Source organism: Ascidia mentula, chromosome 2 (assembly GCF_947561715.1).
Source record: "Ascidia mentula chromosome 2, kaAscMent1.1, whole genome shotgun sequence".
In the NCBI taxonomy this organism is placed as follows: Eukaryota; Metazoa; Chordata; class Ascidiacea; order Phlebobranchia; family Ascidiidae; genus Ascidia; species Ascidia mentula.
The window spans coordinates 8,961,385-8,979,268 of record NC_138567.1 but is presented as its reverse complement, the minus strand read 5'-3'; the positions used below and the strand labels follow the sequence as shown (position 1 = coordinate 8,979,268).

The window sequence follows — 17,884 nt, the reverse complement described above, 5'->3', positions numbered from 1 at the left end:
CAGTGGCACTTTGTTTATTAGTTTTGAAAAGCCATAGTTAGATCGCATGCAAAACAGTGAAACGAACACATAATCTCTCATTCTCCCAGGTAGATCTTCCATTCAAAGATCTTGCATCATTTCAAATATGATCAAATTGAAATTTCAACTCTCTTTCCTCCATCACAATGTTGGGTGTGTTGTTTGGTGCTCGGCTAACATGTTGCAGCATTTCGTCAGATAACCATGAATCTCTTTGGCAAAGCGTAACTGCATTTCCACGGTGTTTACATAGTTGTTGTACAACTTCAAAAAAATATCACTTTGTTATGTTGGCTGTTCAGGATGAGTACAACCAACACATTTTGCAACAGGCTGGGTCATTTATTAAAACCCGCTTTGTCTAATTAATACTCAAATGGCTGTTGCCTGTCAAATTTTTCATTATTTGTCACCTGTCTAAAAGTCCCAGCCTTGTCACCTGTTGAAAAGTTTGCCCAGCCCTGGTTTACTAACTAAGTGCACATCAAGAAACATGTTACCTGTGGGCCATTCGGGTTTGACTTGAAATTAACGTTGTGTAGTAGTGGAGCTTGTTGCATGCTGAGGAAAGTCTGTGATAGCTGCTGGTGTGCAACCATCTACAGTCAATATGCATTAAGCACATGTTTGCAGAAGCACATGTCATATTATTCTCACCAACTGTAACTCTAGTTGGTCACACAGGGTATAAAAATGTTCAAGGCATTTGTCAAATCGTGGAACACTGCTGCCATCCACACCTTTCCTAAAGAATGCCACTGTTACATAAAGGTACACCCAACAGAATCACAATGTACAACTTACTGCATGTCATCAACACCCACACTCACAGCAAAATTTTGACTTGCCACTGCCATCAAGTTCTGCAGATCAGGATAGTGTAATTTATATACAAAACAAATAGAATTGGTAATAGATACTTACCACCAGTGCCTCCTTCAAGTGTGGAAGAATGCTTTTGACTCGTAAAATAGGGTCTGTCTGCTCTTGTTGTTGCTGCTGCTGCTGTTGTGAAGTAGGCTGTTGTGCTTGCTGGGGTCTTTGTTGCACAAAGCCACCAGGGACTTGTTGTCGTACTGCATGTTAAACATTAATCATGGTAATAATATTTAGTATGGTAGCAGATATTTTAACATTTTTTTTCTCTTTTATTTAACCTTGTGCAGAAGAACCTTGTACCATTACTCTGTTTGAATGTTGAACACCAACACCATTCACCATTCCTGCTGAGGTTGTTGGTGCATTTGGACGCATCATTTTTGTCTATTAATTTATTTAACACAGCTACACATAAAATGCATGTTACTTGCAATTAGCAATGCATATACCACTACCCTCTATGCAACATTCGTGTGGGTAGGGGACAAACGCCGCCATAAACCCAAACACAGGGGAACATAATTAAAACCAGAGCAGCACAACATTGCTAGCAAAACCACATTTAGGCTGTCAACTATGTTTACATGCAAACCTAAGCTCACGTGTATCATGGTCAGAACTTATATTATGTGCGGTACCATTATTGTTGGTAGCATCCGGATAAAAAATCACCGGATATAGTTTTAGAGGTTAGTAATAACTGCTTCCAACGTGTTTATGCCGCCTGCAACAACAAAACCATTGTCATTTTTTAATGAAACGCTAATTAAGTTCATGGTTCCGATTTCGCGTCAACAATGGGTCTGACGTCACAATTTTGCCGGCATAGATTGGCGGAAAATGCTTTGGATAGGAATTATTCAATAAAACGCGTGTGGCGCTGCGGTAAATCATTTTGTGGAATTTTTTTGTGTTGAGGCAAACTGACAAAGCAGAAATTGTCGCAGTTGTCGCAGTTTTAACATCCATCAATACTCTGGTGCGGCTCCCATAACTCGAATATCAGCATCAGCTTCATTGGCGCCAATAGTCTTGACTGTCAATTGCTCAAATAGCTCCTTCGAACTCTGGCAGGACCAGTGCGATGATCCCTTTTTTTAGGATCACATAAGATTGGAGAGAGGGGAGAGGCTTTGAAGAGATGTCTCAGTCTAACGGAAACAATAACATTCATTGGGCCCCTTGGACTCGAATGGGCCCTGGCGGTACACCGTACCAACACCCCTCTCGTCGTTTCCCACTGGATTTACCACCGCCATGGACCTACAGACCTCAGGGGCCTTGATATTTCACTATTATAAAGCAGACCAAATGACCAGCAGACATTATCCGACGTTGTTCTCCACGATGATTAGTTCAATCAACCCTGAAGAATCTCGAGCTGTCATTCATCGTTATTGCAATTGCGGCTTGCGGAGAGGCTTTTACTTCTTTTTTAAGTTTGGAAAAATACCCACATTAATATGAATGAGTGAGCAATAAGATTTCCATTCCCATGTATGTTTTTTTTTGCTTAAAATATCTGGCGACAAAGACAAGGGAATATCTACTGCGCATCTGCGCCACCTCGTTGTAGGAAATAGGAATAGTCATCGCATAAGTATATTGGGCAATTTTTTGTTATTCAAGTCATATTTTTCACAAGGTGTGCATGCCTTCAAAACACAGAAATACCACATTATTTTTATTCCAGGGTGACAAACAAAAAGTTATTTGCCTTTTTTTGCATACTTAGCATTAAATAACGTCATGATTTTGAAAATATTAGGCTCTTTCTCTTTGTAATGGATCTGATTAGTCACAGTGTTTGCAATAGGCTAATTTTGAGTAAAAATACTGCTGCTGCTCCTAACTAATTTCCTCAAATACAAATAGATGTTATTTTGAGCGCAGAAACAAATGTATATTTATTCAAAAGGCCTTTATTATAAATAAACTATTTTTTGGTACCCACAAGAGCACATAGGCTACTTATCCCTGAATAACTTTGTTTTTGTGCTTTAAAGATATGTTTGTTTTGTGATGGATGTTTACCATATACATACATTTTATTACATGAATTAGACAATATGCACAAAACAGGATGACTGAAATTCAAGATGACCCTTCCAAACGATTTGTTCAACTTTTGGGCAAAAAATACCCAGTAATTTTATGCAATATTCCAAATGTCCCACCTGACAATGTTCTGGTCAATGACCATTCACCAGCAGAAGTAACTGAAACTCCCATTACAAACAGTGTTCAACCACAAACTGTTGCACAAAGTCAAACATTGACTATGGCAAATGACAACACCAGTGGTAATGGAAGTGAAAGCAGTGTTGTTTCTTCTGTGACTGAAAACCAGACTCCAGCTGTTGTTCCAGAAATTGCAACATCAACCCCATCTGAGGAGACTGCTAGTAAAGACTTGGTGGGAGATGAAACAAACAACATTGAAGTTGAGGAAGATATATTGGATGTTGTGAACATGGCTGCAGAGCTGGATGAAGAAACCAGTAGTTTACCTACAGGTAGAGAGTTTAACTATGAGGCACCAGCAGAAAATAGTGGCAATGAGGCCAATAACCAAAAAGCAGCTGTCCTTGACATTGGTGAAACTAACAAAGATGACAATGGTGAAACTACTGCTGTTGGTAACACAACTGCAGTGGAAAATGGAAAGTCAGATGTATGTCACAATGATACAACTGAAAATGACCAAGATGTTATTGCAGCCACCAGCAGTAATTCCTCAGAAGAAGCTGACAACAGTGAAGCCACACAATTGCCTTCACCCCACCAGGAATCCCCAATTATTCTGCCTGAGGAAGTGACGCAGCTTGAGACACCTAGTGACCCTGATCCTGGACAGCTAGTTAGCATATCTGGAAAGCTGGACATCTTGGACTATGCTAATGCTGAATGGAAGGGGTCTACATACACAGCTCAGTGTCTTCGCAAAGGATATAAGATGCTAATCAAAGCAACTGGTTGCAAATTTTTGAGACTTGTGCGTGGTGATAACTATTGTGCATTGCGTGCAACAGCATTTCAAATACTCACCCAGAAGTTGGACCTGTTTCAAAATATATCAAACTGGGAACAGCACATAGGAGGAATTGTGCAACGGTTGAAGACCAGATTTGAGTGGATCACTCAATGGTCATTTGCTGAAAGACTGCCATCCACTGCCACAAACAGGACAGAAGTAATGGAAAATTGTTTGACATATTTTGTGGAGCAACTAAAGCTATCAAAAGCAATTGCCAGCGATAACGACAGACAGCAACATTTTTCTGCATTATTTAACTCCGGTTCCACGGTTGAAATTAAGTTGTTTGAGGCACTGAAACTTTTGCTCCTTGACACTGCAGTCAAACTTCATGATGCTAACATGAGTGGGGAAGAGGTGCCTGTATTCGCTTGGTTGCTGTTTGCTCGTGACACAAGCATTGATCCTAAAAACTTGATGTTAAATCATCTAAACCCAGCTGGGAATTCAGGAGGTTTGGAACAGGTAAGTACATTGGTCCGTTTTATGAGTGTGCTGTCTGACATGCGTATTGCTTTCCAGGTGGAAATGTGCTTGTTGGGTCAAGCACTCCAGGTTGCTATTAAAGTTGTAAGGCCTTCCAATGTCGAACAGGAAGACTTTGTGACATACTATCCAGATCACATGGTAGACAAATGGGACAAAATAAACCTGATAGCAGAGGATGATAGACATTACAACATAGCTGTGTCTTAGTCGAAAAACTATAATATAATAAGTTCAACTTAAGCCATTTGTTGCACGCATATATGTTGTGTTAAATTTTTTCGATGAATTCACTGCACTAATTTCGTCCACAAACAAGTTTGTGATCACGTATTTTTTCGAATAAAGGTAATCTGTTGCGTAAAACGTGGTTGTAATACTTGTAAATGTCCAGCTTTGACTGTTTCGTTGCTGTAACATTGTTTTTTGTGTTCGTGAACTGCATGCTTACCTTGAAGGATTTCTTCCTTTGCCATGGCTGCTAAATATTTATATAGATGCCACAGCTGATCGTGTGATTCGGTCTAAGTGCATTCATCAATGTTCCGTTCTATTCCTTGACCACATATTTTTCTTCTTTGTCAATAAACGTATTTATTGAAAAAACGTAATTTGCGCACAAGGATACAACGATGGGAACATTTATGGCGGCAATGAAAATTTCATTTGCGTGACAAGGAACGGAAGGATGCCATTGTTGAAGGATGTCGTAAGAACGAAACTTGGTCATCCGTTAATAGAACGATTTGGGTCGTTATGGCTAAGAATGGTGCAAATGAACATTTGTGTTTTCATGAAATTGTAACAGCTTGAATAACGAAAAGCAACCTCGGAAAAAGTAACACCAAGAAAAATAAAAATTGCGTGCCCTAACTATTGAGCGATTGGGACTTTTGCAGCCAGACAAAAAAATAAAGCGAATGAAACTAACCACAAGCACGTAAATGAAAAAAAAAACAATATTTAAACGCTCGTAGTTATGCCCAGTTAGACGCGGGATACACCGCCACTTGTTGCATCCTCAGCCTGATCGCTATATTTCCGCGACACGCACGACATTTCCCACACCTGAGTGCTGATACGACGCTTGCCTCCTTCCGAATTACTCTGTGACACGCACCCACTGTCGGTACTTCCCATCTTCCTCAGCCGCCGTTCGCGATTGGATGCAATGGATGCCCCTCGCCTCCTCTCACGTTTCTTGGCTTCGTCGCAAATGAAAGAGTCAGCTAAGGCGCGGCGGAAATGGCGGTTCCGGACACTGTATATGATGCAGTTCCAGAAGGAATTGGAGAGGAAGAGGCGCGCGGCGATGTATTGGGCAGATACGAGTGCGTTCATCGCTACTGGCGAGTAAGTTTTCGGCCTCGTGCGAGGTGATGTCCACCTTTCAAAAATAAAAAAAAGCGTGAACAACCAACTTCTGCGCTCCTGTCGAAATAAACGTTTTATCTAACAAATGATGAAAAAAGACGATAGTACATTATCCGCCGGTGACCGACTTGCACAGGCTGATTTCTGTAGTCAATTTTGACATTTTCTCTATTAGTACACTATCTACACGCCTTATGTTTTTTCATTAAACTACACTTATATCCCGTGATCTTACGTGCTTAGAGCTGACATGAGGACAAGAACAATAATGGAGGGCAAAATTGCCAATGTAAAAGCCCCGATCATCACAGCTAAAGTTTTGGCAAGTTTCCTTTCAACGTTCGCTTGACTCTGAGGGTTCTGGTTATTCCCACTGGCCAGTGATGGATGGCGGGCAAATTTTAACTGGCAACAAAACACGATTATGCTTAATGTTGTTGGCTGTGGATACAAAAATGTATTACTGAAAAACTTACCGTTCTTTGCACAGATCTTGTGATCCTTGAAAACCTAGGCTTTGGCAATGCTTTCGGCTTTTCACTGGGCCTGAGAAACAAACACTTATATTAAACCACTATTCGCTTGAGTTACATGACAAACTGTCTTTCCTATTTTTATGGTAACTTATATGGCAGCCTATATATATATATATGATACTTTTAAGTCAGAATTTACGCAGTTAAAAAGATAGGTACTTACTCGTTAGGCGACTTGAAAACATTGTTGTTTTGAATTTGTGTCGCTTCGCAATCTTTCGGTCCATTTTTCGTCGGATCACAGTTTGATGTGCCGGAGGACAGACGTGTGTTAACAGTTATACGTGAGGCCGACATCGTGCGGCGACTTTTTCCGTCAGCACATACCTACAAGTGGGAGGTAAAGAGTAAAGAACTGCCAACAAAATTAAAACCAGAATAAGCTGGGTTCGAATTGCAGGGTGGGTAACATAATTTAGTTTAATGATAGTTTTTTGAGTGAACTACTCTGGCGAGCTCGTGTCCAAAGAGCGCAAAGCATAACCGCAACAGGAATTGTTGCTTTACAAGGATAGAAAGGTCACGTTTCTATATTTTTGAACGTATTGACGCAAAACTGGATGTTATCGACGTAATTGTTCTCTTTCACACGCACAAGGCAAACCAGAACCACTCTCATTTGTTAAAAAGTTACGTTTGACGTCACCACGTTTACCTGTTTCAACATCATGCCGTTGATGATCCACACCGCAAACAGGGGAATACCCAAAGTGATGGCGTATATGGCCGATGCCGCGTTTCCGGTAGCCAACACCAGACTGAGAGCCGATATGTCGTATTGCGAGCTGAGAAACGTCGGGTAGATGGCGCACACGAGCGCAAAAAGCCAGATAAATCCGAATACACCAGCAACGCGCTTCTTTGTCAGGTACTTGCCCTGTCGGTAGCGGAAGGGTCTTGTAATGGCCAAATACCGGTCCACGCTGGCGGCACCCATTGTGTAGATGGAGATTCCCATGGATAAAACGGTGAAGACTCCCATGAAGTTGAGGTAACGTTGGTCAAAATAATCGGTCGCGTGGGGCCTCTGACCTTCGACCCTGTATGGTAGCGGTCCAATGTAAAGCACGTAATTCTGGTAGACGCTCCCTGGCAAGACGAAGAGTCCAATCATAAGATCGGCGGCGGCGAGCGATATCTTGAAATATCCTGGGATATTTCGCATAATCTGCGTTCTTGCCGCCACAACAAGCACTAGTACGTTGGCAATAATTATCAGCACAGCCAGTACTGAGTCCAAGACAATGACAAAAATGATTCCTGAGCGGCAAGGCTCCTGAAAGCAGTCGTACGAAGAGAGAGCGCTTTTGTCGTGCTGCCGTCTCGAGCTTCCACATGCCACAGGCTCGCAAAAGGGTCTGTATGCGAGAAACCACTCACTGTAATCGGGGTTCATGAACGGGTTGTTAAAGTCCGCGGTGGAATTGCTCAAAGGTGTTGTCTCGTTTTTTGTGTATTCGTACCAACCAAGAAGAGACGAAAAATAGTTGCTTATTTGAAAGCAGGCGTCACTTGCCGCAGGTGTGTGTGGTGTTGGAGAAGAGGACGTTGTCTGTGTGATGGTTGGGGTTGCGGTGATGTTGTACTTTTGTAGCCACCAACGCACAATGGAATTCGGGTTGCTCGAGGGAGAAATTTTGCCATTGGTGTCTGCGGTAGCTTGACAACTGCGGTTGAACAGCCGTTCGTCGCAAAATTTTGTGTATGCCACACTGCAAAAGTAAAACAGCTAATTACACGCTGACTCAACCAAAAACGAGTTTGACAACATTGTTCTCCACTCTTATTTTGACATCAGAAAAGATCATTTTAAACAACCGCACACAAAATACTGTAGCAACCATTACAGGTGTTTTTTCTTGCATGTTGGTACAATTTTATGTAATTTGTTTTCAGGCTTATTAATGCCATCATTTGCGTTACGCTTAGCCCTAAGCTGGAACTATAATCGTGGTTAACTAAGCGCCTAAACACTGAGTTTATTAATTTCGGGGAAACCGACTAGTCTGCACTTAGCATGACTCCAGTACCTTCCGTTGCGTAACGTTTTATCGTCGCCAATCCGTATAAGCGTCAGTTATTAGCTACAGATTGAACCTAAACCAACCTGTAATAATCGGTGAAGGCGTACGTCCGCTGTCGGCATTCTTGCTCCAGCCAACCATTACCTTCACTGACGCTGCAAAGGCTCAGACGCATCATATAGGCCAAAAAAGACCCCCGGCCGATGTGAAACTTCGGCTTTTCGCGACAATATTCGAGCTTCAGTGGCCGTGGTGTTTCCGAAGTTGATTCCGCAGTGATATTCTGACTTTGCACCAACTGCACGTTGTTTGCAGACTGCGCTGCTGCGATCACGAGTGATACACAACAGTACATGAACAGTGGTCGTCGGGAGTCTACGCTAGACATTCTACTGTTGTACAATGAACTATTTTCTTACACCTATGAACAGATAGAGAGGGAGGTATTATTCGGGAAACGACTCGTTCATCCTGTGGAAATTACCCGATTTTCAAATATTTGCAATGATGCAATTTAAATAAAATTTAACTGCGGAAGTGATGACTGCTGTGGTGCAAGTCGTTTAACCTTTACGAAAGGAGTAAACAAACAACAACCGCAGCGATATATATTAAACAAGTTTTTCGTTTTGCAAAGCATGCAAAATCACGCGCCTATGCAAACGCCAAGAAAAAATTTTAATACAACGAACATACAAACAATGGCTAAGAATTTTCTGTCCGCTTTCTCACACCCACCTTCCTATTCACTAAATCTTGTTTTATTAATTAGATGTTTTTCCCCGTTCCTGACATCTGAATAATCTTTGCCATTATATAAACATTATCGAAACTCGTTGAAACAACAACCTCGCAGCCTCTACGTTTTTGTGGTGAGTCTAGCTCAGTTAAGCTCATCGTATGATGAATGCCGCGGGCTTCCGTGGAAGTGTTAGATTCAAAGTTCGCATGTTATGTAGTCACGCTGTTGCGAAAGCGGATAGATACGACCCTGCAACAGTTGCTTTCGATTGCGTTCGAGTACGTTTTGCTTAACATTTCCTGCACTGGACAAAACAAATCAAATCAAATCGCTCTGTGTGTTTGTTGATCGAAACGCGCCCTCTTATAACCATCTCAAGCAGGTCGAACGTTGCACAATCGAAATAACCCGCGATTGTCTGACCCTGTGGATGAAGTAACACTTCGAAGAGCAAAATCTGCGACCAAAAAGAATTACGAACGTCTATTGCTCGTTTGAATTTCAATTGTGGCAACATCCAATCCTTTTTGCTTCTCGTATACAGTATACCAGTAAATCCACTAGCCGCTACATACGATATTCCGCAGCGCCGCCAAAACATTTTGTGACTAATCACACTTCCTTAAAGTTGCGAATAAACCTCGGAACTTGTTACATGGGGGCGCAACCCTTACCGCCGGGTTACTGTAACGTGCGATGATCAAGTTGTGAGCAAGCCAATACTTAAAGCGCACGCGCCCCTTACGCAAATTACTCAAAACACGGGCACGTTTATAGAGCGAGCGCGCGGACGTGATGAAATCAAAGGTCAACCACTATTTTCCTATCTCATGGCCTGAGCGGGTACTTTTTTGTGATACGGTTATACTGCCGGGTCTAACTCGATCGAGATTGCTTGCCCAATAACAACCTGACGTTCAACCAATGCCTTTGAACAAAATTATAAACGTAAAAAGAGAGCAAATTATATTGTAGTGCTGGATGGCGCACTCCAGCGTGTACCTGCTCCTCAGTTGTAACAGCTTTACAGTGAGGCACAAGTAGCGGTAGGTTGCGCCACAAATATATAAACGCCTGCATCATTTATGATGTACTTTCGTGCAAATGAGCTGCTACGTCACGCAACGTGGAAGTTATTATGGTACGTTAAATGATGCAATAGAAAACTGTTAAGGCACAGCAAAACTAAATAAAGACACAGCCTTAAAACCCACTTTCAGAGTTAATAATCGCTGTGGTGGTGCTGTTGTTTATAAATAACGTACACAAAACTCATTTTATCGGTCATCGTCCAATAAGTCTGTATTCTCGTCATGAGCAGACTAAGTAGCACAACACACAACGTCACGAAATACAGAAAAACCCGAAATCCATAGTAAAAATGTAAGACATCATCGTAGTTTCCAAACCACTTCCTGGAATACATAAATTGACTAATCTTTTAGGCGCTTGGCACCTCACATGTGGGTTAGTCACACGTCCCTTACTCGGAAACAACGACCAAAGTCTTTTTTTGTTTTGCACGTGATATACTGCGGTTTTTGCAGTGTGCTGAAACTAGGTCATTTTGTTCACCCAAAAAAGGGGTGAAAATTGTGAATGTTGCTGTTCACTTGTTGCCTGATTGGTTACGTTGGTAATGGCTGGTTTCAAAAGTAATAAAACGTTTTTGCAATTTTTCATCAAATTACGAAATTCTAAACGTTACAAGAAAACTTTACCAAGAAGACTTCAGTTGAATCTTGCAACAATACAATACCCGCACTTTGGTTCAAACTGACAGTGTCTTAACTCCATGAGCTAAATTACCAACTGTACCAATAGAGTTTCCACAAAATAACATTAGTGATTAATAAATAGAAAATCGGTTTTGTTCAACAAACCAAATCGTATTACAAGTGACCAAAAACATTCCACACCAAATATCACAGCTACAAAATTACCCCCCTAGGTCATACCACCGTTACCTTATCTCTCTTAAAGCGTTATTGCATTGAAACCGCAATGCTTCAGTCTAACATGAGCTCCGAACGTCTGCTATCAGCGCGCGTACTGTTGCTTTGTGACATTAAAATACCGAAGCACTGGCGTAAGCCACGCAAATAACTCCCCTTGTCACCTCTTCGCAGTTACGAAATGCTGACATTTCACCGAAATTTGGATGAATTGTAAATGGAAACAGTCGGATTGAACCATTTTGTGCTTCTTTGCTGCGAACCCACGCTTTGCAGAAAAAATAAATAAATCTTCAAAATGCTAAAAAATATTTTATTTCTGTTTTTTTTTTTTTTTTTTATTCTGTTTTTTATTTTATATCAGACCAGCGTAATTCTTCAAGAAAATAATACTCAGGAATTAGAGGTAAATTTTTCGCCATAAGAAAGATAACTTTCTTGTGAAACTTTTGGATTTTTAACGCTCAAAACACCAAGGACGAGATAAAATCGAAATTGTTTACAGTTGTCCGAGATAACAAAGATTATACGTGCGACCAATGGTTTGTTTTATTGGTTTGTGCTTACACAAGTTTTCCATTATCGGCCTGTGGGTTTCGTTGTCCGTTAATTAAGATTATACTTGGGTAAGTTTGTGAGTAAACAGGTAGCATACTTTAGAGCATTAGTAACAACTGGAATGCGTGGGCGCGTAAGGGCCAAATACCACGACATGAATTGTTTTTCTGTGGGTGGTAAACAAAGTCTGGTATAATATATCGCAGATAAAAGATAGAAAAATGTATTCGCAATTCGTTGTAAAATCGCATGTAATCCTAATTGCAGTACGTTATGTATTAATATTTTCGCCATCAGGTATAGAAAATACCAACTTTGCCAGATGCTAAAACAGCTTGACAAACTATATGATGTCACGCAGTATGCTAAAAATCGTTTTTTGGTGTTTTGGTTTAAGACATAGAAGAGACGATTAGAAGGCGATTTTCCATCTTCCTTTATTATTTTCACTCGCGTTATAAATAATATTGGCATGACTACGCGTTGGGCGTAATGCCGTGGTACAGTTATAGTTTCTCGCTGTGCGGTGACTTGCGTTGCGCAGCGACCCAAAAAATGTGGGTGATTCGTCATACGTCGTTAAGTGAGCTCGTCTTGTAACACGTCTTGACAACGTGTGCAAAGTTTGTTCAGAACATGCAATCGACAGACGACAACCCATAGATTATGCAAATGATATCGCTATTCTAAATATATGTTCGTGAACGGACAAATTCACAAATCAGCACTAACATAATCAATACCCTTCACTATTCTAAGTCAACCATATGCGTGCTTATATCATTCTCGTGCTCTTAATAGTACATAACACATATTCATGAACTATTTGTGTTGTACAAGCGAAAACTCTACATAACAGCTTTGCTGAATTGACACAACCATCCATATATGGTTTCGCTGCCCTGTGAATTTCAATAAATATATGTCCTGGTCCTTCTCGCTAATAGCAAACTCGGCAATGATGGCCCAAGCTCAACACGTCTATTAGATCACGAACTTCGATAAAGACAACGGAATTAATCCATCGCTAATCATCGGGCTTCGAAGCAAATATTGTGGTCGGACAAATGCAGAACCGGGCTAATTGTTTCCGGCACACAACTGCGAGGAAAAATCAACAGAACATTAAGTCAACTTAGTGGGTTTGGCCCAATCACTGCTGCTGTATAATCACGCAATATTTGATCGTCACGAAAAGAAGACCAGATATTATTTTGCGCAATTGATTCCTTGCCGTACTTGAAGTTCAGAGAAAAACGCTCGTACCTTGGATGTTCAAAATCCACTTAACGTACCCACGTAAGAGGTCGCCCCTTAAAGCCCTGCCAGTTCTATCTTAGCGTCATATTTCGTTGCCATAATCTTGTCTGATCGAATGACTGGCATGTACCTTAGTGCCCACCGATATCGACAAATTTCGTAGGAATTTTTCAGCCCAAAACCGCAATTCGGTAAAACGAGAGGGCGCAGAAAAAATTCTTTCTGGTACTGCTGCTGAACTGGACTAAAATCACCTTGTTTTACAACTTACACAATGTTTTATGACAATTTATCAAAGTATTGACCGACTGAAGTTTATCTTTTACCCTCAGAAATTTTGAGCCAAATTTTTGAGCGATCTCAAAGTTTTATATGCTATACTTACAGAATGCGACTTCTCGACCCAAGAGTTATATTAATTGAAACGAAATGAATAAACCGCAAACTGGCTGATATGTGTGAGGGAAAGGTTTCCAGGGCATTATATGCGAAAATTCAGGCGATGCCGCAGACGATCGACGCGCGACACCAACGTCAAGGGAAACTCCAATACGTGACAGTTCAGAGTGGATTGTGAACTGCCAAGCGTTTCTGCAGTCATATCTGTTTATTGGGTACCAGGTGTTTGGTGGCAGAGGCTGAGTGGATAGTGCACGTCGATTTTGAGACGACAACAAGCGTCGAGAGGAAGCGCTGTCTGTAATGAGGTCGAACGATATGTAACATATACCATCGGTAATATTAACACAGTAGATGTGTTCTAAACACTGTTAACTAGCGTTAGAATCGTATGTAGGAATTCATAAATTATTTTCACCGCATTCTAATATTTGTTTTCGTAAGTATAATTTTTTACATTGCTTATCGTATAATTTTTTACATGATGTATTACAAAATCGCTAAACGCTATTCAAAAATTATGTAGCAGCAAACTAACAAGCCACATGATATCATTACTGAGGCGAGCATTTATTATTAATACAAGCCGAATCCCAGAGTTTAAGTACACGAAGAGACTTGAACCACCACGACACGTGACAGTAATTTGCGACACGAGCATCGTCGGTATTTAATAATTAATTATGTTTCGTTCAGGAAACCAAATCCGATCACGGCAACGCCAACGTCCGGATATTGCTCTTAACCTTCCGACCGTAAGATACAGGACCTCAAGTCGGCGCTAAACATTGCTTGTGCACCTATACCATCCAAGCAACACGTTGATCGCACTGTTTACTTAACTTTTCCTGAATAAGTACACAGTTATATGGAGCCGCAGTGTCTTTAGAGCCAATGTATAAAGTCCAATAAGAGGTTTTAACCTGCACAGAGATAATACCTTTCATAAGCAACGGGTGTCAGTTAGGATTATTGGAAATTGGCAAAGTTGAAAAACACCAAACCTCGCGCATTTAACAATCGGTATTTTATCGCTCTGAAAGATCTCAGGGATTTTCTGCTCATCTGTAAACATCGTCAAGACAAATAACTTCCAACAAGCTCTGTATATATTACTAAACATTAATATTAACTTCAGGTGCTGGCACTTTAAGCTTGTTTTTTGTTACGGACTTTCCGAAACGTGGTTGCAGCCTGCAATATAAAAAAATGCCGTGGATGATTTTTCATTTCGCTCACTTAGGGATGTCTTCCCCATCATTACAAAGAACAGCGCGGCACTTTGGAAAACAATCGACATCTGTGACCAGTAACAATTTCGTTGCTAAAATGTGAAGTTGCTGCGCGCTTCAAATAGTTTGCAATGTTTATTTTGAAATTGATCCACTGCCAATATCGATCACACAAGAAAATGTAAATGTTCGTAAATCCTGTTTGGCAAACTCCGAAACTTAATTAACGCATAGGTTTATCTGTCGACTAACTTTAAATAACAACGGCTCATAATCCCTATGATCATTTTTTTTACCAAACTCCGTTGGTTTCTGTGTTTACTGGTCGCGGTCGTTGCGAATTTGTATGCAAAGTGTTCCGAGAAATATTGAATATCGCGCAATCGGCAACCGAAAAACAAGCGATCTTAGTGCCAGAAAATCTGCTTCGTACTTGGATGGGGAAACAGCTTTGCAAATCCTCCTCCGACTGCTTGTGGTCATCAATCATCGGCAATGCTTGTCTGTGCCCAATCGCATAATGCAATTAAATATACTACGAGACAACGCATCTTGTCGTTCTGTTATTCATGATATCAAAACCATTTCGTATGGTCAGTCATATCCTGTTTTTTAACGGAACGTGCTAATTTGCTGGAGCAGGTGGTTTAAAGTTTTACATTGAGTGACCCTGATTTATATTTTTGAAAAAGCATTCTGTACCTTGACGCAATATAACCAACAATAATAAGAGAACTGCAATTTTGTTGCAATTCGTTACCTAATTGTATTTAATCCAGAATAGCTTTCAGCATTAAGTACATACGACAGCAGTTTTAATGTTTGATAAAATCTGAATTTTATTCACTACAAATTGTCCGCAAGGCCTGTGATTTGAGGCATAAAATATGAGCATGGAAAATGCGTTTTTGTTAATCGCAGACGGTAAACGATTATGTCAACCAAGTTCAAGATATCTCCGATAATTCTCATCTTCATCAAAATCTTCTCCTAATGTGATATACCATTGACGTAACCGGACAAACCGTAATATCCACACAGTCAACAGACGTTTTTAGCCCGTGACACTCTTAACGTATAGTGCTCTGGCGCGCCCACATATTAAACCGTAATTGAATATACATTCAGTCCAGCACAGAGCAAGCCGATCATTACACAAAGCACAGTACGTCAAATGTTTAGAAACACTCACTTACCGCCTTGGCGAAATTTCCCATAGTCAGCACGTTTCCCTTTAATTTCTACTTATTAACGTTTGGTTGTATAATCTGTAAGCGTTAATTTCCATTTCGTCTTTCCTCATGTATACCTCTTCCTAAAATTGATTTCGTAAACACACAGATGTCGATTCACACCGGAACTACGCAACCTAACCAAAACCCTTCCCGTCTCTGTTAGTAAGGTTACACTGATGACGGGCACAGTGGTGAGAATTGCGTCTTCGCCTTCTGAGTTTAACAACCTCGGTGCAGGGCCCAGGAAAATTCTCGACCCGGGTAAACGTTTTAGCCACAAAATACTTGAGCATTCTATTTCGCCCATTTAAAGCTTGTGAAGAATTTTCCAATACTGTATTTTAAAAAAAATCATCGCTGTGCTAACTTCGACTACTGTAACTCACTGCACTTAATTTGCATATATACTTGACTTGGTGTACCTCCGTCTGCAAATTAATTTAGACACGTTTCAACTTCCTAAAACACGTCGTTGGAAGGACTTTCTAACGATATCATTTTGGGTACATACTCTATCTATATATTGTAAATTGAGAATACATATTCACAACATCATGAAAAATCCGAGAGCAGATATTTAATCGCCCACATTCCGGACGGGTACGGATAACAACGCATCGATGCAAAATGAACTTGCTTGTGCTAAATAGCCGGAGGTCAGACAACAACCGTGATGCCTTGAGATCATTTTCCTACAAACGACGGCGGTGTCGCGTTAACAGGAATTCCTCTAATCCGAAAAACAATCATACACGGAGCCTGTTGCCTGACTACATTCCGAAGTGTTTTGCAACGTGAAGGAGAACAACGGCTGGCATTTTCCCAATAACAACGAAACCTCGGATTCGATATAGCGGATGACAAACTCAACTTTTTATTCCAAATCAAATAAATTAAAATCAAAACAGGAATTAAATACAATACATTTCCCAACAGCAACATACGACTTGTGCAGGTTGCATATATTTTATTTAAGTTCAAATAGCTCCAAGCTGCCAAGTCTGATACATAAGTTGGTTGCAGTGACGTAACTCTGTTCTGTAAGTGTAGTATGCCAAACTTGCCCCTACTTAAGGGGGGGATAAAGATTGTCAAACCTCCAATCTGCCTCCACTCAAAAAGATACAAAAACAGTTTGGAAATCATCATGTCAGAAACGAAGTATTCAAATTAAATCCAATCATATTTGTTATGCGCCCCAAACAACTACGCAGATGAACAACAGAAAAAAATAGAACGACATGGGCACCGATAAAACAACAAAAAAATCAAGAGTTATATTAAAATAGTAACAAACATCAGAAATAACACAAGTATTGTTGGCGCGATTCGTGCGAATAAAACCCATTTTAACAAACATGTTTGCAAAAAGTTGATTTTTGTTTGCATGTTTATGTCGTAAATAGTTTTGAATAATTTTTATTTTCTGTAAAATTTGAACAAAAAAGTATAATATACAGGCACGCGATGGCGGTAAATATTTTCAATGTGTTAGCATGGAAACCAGATTATTATTTTTGTCTTTTTACTGCGTACGTACAGTGGTCCAATGTTTCATATTGTTTCTTTCAAAATAAATTACAAAACATGTAAACTGTTTTTTTACTCTGCACAAAAATACGAATTCGCCAAAAACTTGTAAAAATACAAAACATTGTAAATTTTTTTGTTTTGTTGTAGCGAGATTAAAGCTCCATATCGCGCAATTAACTAGATGGCGCTGTCTTGTTTTTTTAATGTAATAAAGCAGCACGAACGTTCGTGTGGGTAGAGTAGCGCGGACATATTTTTGCAACTTCAGAGTTGCGTTTGTTACATTTAACTTGTCTTGGGCTGAGGTGTTTATTCAGTAAATTTAACTTATTTATGTATTGGTAGTGATAATGGCTGATTGAGAATTTACCAGTTACGCCTAGGTTTATTAAAATATTGCGATTCCTGGTTGCTGTCTTGGCAACATGATTAGTAACTTTGGGTAATTTTGCGTAAAAAATGTTAAAGAAATAAGATATTTTTACAAAATTTTTGTGGGAGATTGTATTATTCTTCAGATGACGTAAATTTGTTGCCAATATAAAATTCATAAACTTGTAATGCATTGAATTTTAAAATGTGGCTGAACCTGCCAATGTAAAGTACCATAACG

At 40.2% G+C, this 17,884-nt stretch overlaps 3 protein-coding genes across 3 annotated transcripts; 1 reads left to right on the top strand and 2 right to left on the bottom strand.

Moving 5' to 3' along the window:
* Positions 1 to 10: 10 nt before the first annotated feature.
* Positions 11 to 1,307, bottom strand: LOC145888345 (mediator of RNA polymerase II transcription subunit 29-like). The gene is made up of 6 exons (XM_082979075.1): positions 1,179 to 1,307; positions 946 to 1,097; positions 826 to 884; positions 679 to 766; positions 522 to 620; positions 11 to 285 (listed from the first exon to the last, which is right to left on the bottom strand). The coding sequence occupies exons 1-6, from the start codon at positions 1,276 to 1,278 to the stop codon at positions 163 to 165; spliced, it is 621 nt and encodes a 206-aa protein (XP_082835201.1). The 5' UTR covers positions 1,279 to 1,307; the 3' UTR covers positions 11 to 162.
* Positions 1,308 to 2,602: 1,295 nt separating this feature from the next.
* LOC145888357 (uncharacterized) lies at positions 2,603 to 5,013 on the top strand. Its single transcript, XM_082979090.1, has 2 exons — positions 2,603 to 4,402; positions 4,460 to 5,013. The coding sequence occupies exons 1-2, from the start codon at positions 2,984 to 2,986 to the stop codon at positions 4,631 to 4,633; spliced, it is 1,593 nt and encodes a 530-aa protein (XP_082835216.1). The 5' UTR covers positions 2,603 to 2,983; the 3' UTR covers positions 4,634 to 5,013.
* A 36-nt stretch (positions 5,014 to 5,049) lies between these two features.
* Positions 5,050 to 8,770, bottom strand: LOC145888356 (uncharacterized). Its single transcript, XM_082979089.1, has 6 exons — positions 8,441 to 8,770; positions 6,989 to 8,045; positions 6,497 to 6,660; positions 6,274 to 6,343; positions 6,033 to 6,202; positions 5,050 to 5,810 (listed from the first exon to the last, which is right to left on the bottom strand). The coding sequence occupies exons 1-6, from the start codon at positions 8,743 to 8,745 to the stop codon at positions 5,411 to 5,413; spliced, it is 2,166 nt and encodes a 721-aa protein (XP_082835215.1). The 5' UTR covers positions 8,746 to 8,770; the 3' UTR covers positions 5,050 to 5,410.
* Between the last annotated feature and the right edge of the window lie 9,114 nt (positions 8,771 to 17,884).

Excerpts from the sequence above, each read along its gene's own strand:
- LOC145888345 (XM_082979075.1), bottom strand. The coding sequence starts at position 1,278 with ATGATGCGTCCAAATGCACCAACAACCTCAGCAGGAATGGTGAATGGT. Across the intron at positions 885-945 it reads ACTTGAAGGAGGCACTGGTG|AACTTGATGGCAGTGGCAAG; the intron begins GTAAGTATCTAT and ends CCTGATCTGCAG. Across the intron at positions 286-521 it reads CAAACCCGAATGGCCCACAG|TTGTACAACAACTATGTAAA; the intron begins GTAACATGTTTC and ends ATTTTTTTGAAG.
- LOC145888357 (XM_082979090.1), top strand. The coding sequence starts at position 2,984 with ATGACTGAAATTCAAGATGACCCTTCCAAACGATTTGTTCAACTTTTG. Across the intron at positions 4,403-4,459 it reads ATTCAGGAGGTTTGGAACAG|GTGGAAATGTGCTTGTTGGG; the intron begins GTAAGTACATTG and ends ATTGCTTTCCAG.
- LOC145888356 (XM_082979089.1), bottom strand. The coding sequence starts at position 8,745 with ATGTCTAGCGTAGACTCCCGACGACCACTGTTCATGTACTGTTGTGTA. Across the intron at positions 6,661-6,988 it reads ACGGCATGATGTTGAAACAG|GTATGTGCTGACGGAAAAAG; the intron begins GTAAACGTGGTG and ends TCCCACTTGTAG. Across the intron at positions 6,344-6,496 it reads GTTTTCAAGTCGCCTAACGA|GCCCAGTGAAAAGCCGAAAG; the intron begins GTAAGTACCTAT and ends TTTGTTTCTCAG.